General features: G+C 30.3%; 1 protein-coding gene across 1 annotated transcript; it reads right to left on the reverse strand.

The window, feature by feature from the left end:
- Window positions 1-1,035: 1,035 nt before the first annotated feature.
- Window positions 1,036-2,700, reverse strand: LOC136503734 (uncharacterized). The gene is made up of 2 exons (XM_066498721.1): window positions 1,160-2,700; window positions 1,036-1,041 (listed from the first exon to the last, which is right to left on the reverse strand). The coding sequence occupies exons 1-2, from the start codon at window positions 2,678-2,680 to the stop codon at window positions 1,036-1,038; spliced, it is 1,527 nt and encodes a 508-aa protein (XP_066354818.1). The 5' UTR covers window positions 2,681-2,700.
- Between the last annotated feature and the right edge of the window lie 975 nt (window positions 2,701-3,675).

Below are 3,675 nucleotides of genomic sequence, written 5' to 3' on the forward strand. Positions count from 1 at the left end.
ATATTCCTTTTGCGCTGTCCTCCATCGCACACAGATAGTATCCTTCTGGATATTCCTTAGTTTGGTCTTCCACGTCCGAATGATTGATGTAGCAGACATCAAATCAAAAATAAGCCTGTAGTATTTTCTCCATGGCATGTATCTCTTCCCCCGGACAAATTGTTGATAAACCTTATCAACATAAGGGGTATATTTCTTGTATGAATATATTGATATTGAACTGAGTCTATATTGACTCTTCAATATTTTCTTCGTTGTCCACTTCTTCAGGTTGCCATATTTCATACCAGGACAACAATTCACGATATTCTTTTCGTAATTGACATTCTTTGCCATAACTTGGCTTTATTAGTCTGCCAACTTCTCTTTGTATTATACTACATCTACCATAGTATTCTCTCAAGAATACTTTTATTATTTTATTTTGGTACATCATATAATATTCAGAAGCAAATTTGGTATTCCCTTCTAATTCTTTTGCTTCACTGAAAATTCTCCAATTATCATGGTTCATGTCTTTTACGAACAACTCTTCATAATTTTGCCATGAGTCTGAATTCCATGTATTAGGAAATTTGCATGATCCCTTTGTAATATATATATCATGGCATGTTGGTCTTATTGGTTGTGTAAATTTTGGGGGGTTAGAACAAAGCTTAATTTTGTATCTACCTTGAATGCATGCTAATTTCTTACAAGCTTCTTTGATAGCTATTCCAAGGTCTGATTGGAGTATCTCTTCAAGTGTACCATATATATCATGAACTAATCCATGATCAATAATAGTCTGCAAAGATATATCATCTCCAATATTTCTTTGTATACTTCTGAAATATTTTAAATTTATATCAGCCTTCAATATTAAGAATCTTTGATGAGGCTTAACAATTAATTTATCATCAAGATGAAGTAAAGGAAAAGTATTTGCATTCACAATTATTCCTAGATGTCTTTCTTTACCTTGGTATAATTTCATAAAGTATTTTTGTATATCATGAAAGGTTTTGTAATGCCTTTCAGCATATTTCTTCCAAATTATATCTTTAACATCACGAGTAAAGTATGACAAAGTTTGTTCAGTCTTAAAACTTAATCTAGACATGAGAAACTCTTGTGGAATATTGTTTAAATATTTGTTTCTTTTTTCCTCTAGAATTACTTCCTTTTCTGATTGCACTTTATTTTCTTCATATATTATTTTAGCTTCTGAGTTCTTTTTCATATCGCTTTGCTGTTTTAAACATGACATGCATGCTTGTCTTAAGCATAGCCTACATGTTGCTCTTTTTGCTGGATCTTGATAATATATGCAAAATACACATTTTATATTAGGATCGCCTTTTTTATGATCCCACTTGTGTTCGCAGTTTATTTGATCCATCATTTCTATTTTTAATCCTGCTAACTCATCAATTAAATCTAACTCTTCATCACTTGATTCTTTTTCTTCATTATATTCGATTTCATCTGTCTCTATAATTGAATATATTGATTCATCGTCCATTATATCATCATCACAGACTAAGATATTTTCATTCACACTATCTATTATTTGAATCTTTTCTTGTTCTTCTTGCTTATTGGAATACCTTTTTTTGTCTTTGTTAGGACATGTTTTGCTTAAGTGATCTGGCGAGTTGCAGATAAAGCATCTACATGAACTATCATAATTTTTTTTAGGATTATATCTTCTTACATTCCTTTTGTGGAGGAATGCAGCTCTATTGTCTGATCTTCTAAGGAAATAACGTCTCTTTGTCTTTACATTTCCTTTCTTATAATTCTTAGGATATTTCTTATTTCTAGATCTCTCTTCTCCATATGTCAATGGTATTTGAACTATTTTATTGCAAAAATTATAATCTGATTGCTTCATTGATCTTTGGGCTTGTATGTTGGTGCATATTTTTCTTAACTGTTTGAAAACGAATGTTATAGCCTGAGAGATATTATATTCTTTACCAATTGTTTCCTTTTTATATTCTTCTAATATCATAGAACCTAAAGGCTCTAGTAATTTATTAAAATATTTTTCTACTATACCTTGGTTATAGCCCTGCTTGGCAGTAGTAGCATTATACAAATAGTGTTGAGAGAATTCTTTTATTCCTTTCCAGCTTGTCAGTGACAATTTTTCTATTTCTTTTAATCTTTCATTCTGTAAAACAGTAAATCCTAATTCAGGATCTTCACCTATTACAATGCTTGATATAATATTTGCAAAATTATATGGATTACTACCAGCCATTTTTAATTGAGCATAATGGTTAGGGAAAGCTTCTACCCATTGTTCCCATAATACTTTGACTGATTCTCCTAAAAATGTTTCTAAATATGTAATCATATCTTCTACTCTATTTCCAATATTATGCTGATTTTGTATATACTTTTGAACTATCAATCCTTTCCATATGCTAATTATATTTGACCAATCTATAGGATCATGTGCTGCTAAATTTAGTATAGCACCATCACTTTTATAATTTTGGAATTGCACCTTCTTTTCAAATTCTCTTCTTTTTGAACCCATATGCTTATATTGTCTAGGTATATATCTATATGCAGGTTCTTCTTTTTCTGGCGGCCAAGTTCCTGGTTTTCTAGTTGGTCTCTCACTTTCTCCTTCTATCTTTATTTCAGGACCTCGTCTTCTTTTTGATGTACTTGGATCTATTTCCATTGCTTCTATGGCATTATTTTTAGGCAACTCTTTATTTTCTAAGGGGTTTATGAGAGTTATTGAGTTATTACTGCATATCTCAATTATATCTTCATCCTCTTCTCCATAGCTTTCTAGTAAGAGCTTATTATTAATTTTCCATTGCTCATCTTCGCTTATATCATTATCTTCTATGTCATTTATCTTATCCTTGCTATGTTCTAAATCTTTTTGGACTTCCCTTACCCTGTTATCTATTTGTTTTGACACAGAGTCATTTTTCTTTATTAGAATGCTAAATTTCTTAGCATTTAATTCTCTATCTTTCTTGATATTATCAAGTCTACATATTTCTCGTCTAAAGTAGAGTTCCCTTTCTCTTATAGCAGCCCATTTGCATATCATGGAGGTTTTATATTCATCATGAATTTTGCTTAGCTTTTGCTTATAATAATTTATTTCATTATCTATATCTAATTTTTCCATAAATTCACATATGCTATGTCTTCTGTTTTCTTCCAATTTTGCCTCTGAACTGGATGCTTCTAAATCATCTAAACTTTGTTCTTTATAATCTACAAACCTAATACTAGTCAACCCTCTATTATTTTCATAGCTTATGTAATCTTTAGGTTGTTTTAAAATTTTTGGTTCTATTAATGAGCTTATATTCCATTCTTCTCCTGCTCTTTCTTCAGAACTTATTTTAAGAGGACTCATAAATTTTATTCCTTTAGATTGCATACTTTCTACAACATTGTTTACATTTACCTTGTATCTGGTTCCACTTCTATTGGTTAACCTTCCTATAAATTCTATGCTTACTAATAAATTCGTTCCTTTAAATTCTTCAAATCCTTTAGTTTGAAATCCGAATGCCATCTTCTCTATAAATTCTTTAACTGACATTATTAAGTCTGGAGCTATATATGTTATCAACATATTTTCATTCATATCTCCTTCTAAAAATCCTAATGCTGCTTTATTTATTGAGTCCCATCTTTTATCTAATAAAG

Source organism: Miscanthus floridulus, chromosome 14 (genome assembly GCF_019320115.1).
Source record: "Miscanthus floridulus cultivar M001 chromosome 14, ASM1932011v1, whole genome shotgun sequence".
Classification (NCBI taxonomy): domain Eukaryota; kingdom Viridiplantae; phylum Streptophyta; class Magnoliopsida; order Poales; family Poaceae; genus Miscanthus; species Miscanthus floridulus.

Coding starts and splice junctions, on each gene's coding strand:
- LOC136503734 (XM_066498721.1), bottom strand. CDS start 2,680: ATGGAAATAGATCCAAGTACATCAAAAAGAAGACGAGGTCCTGAAATA.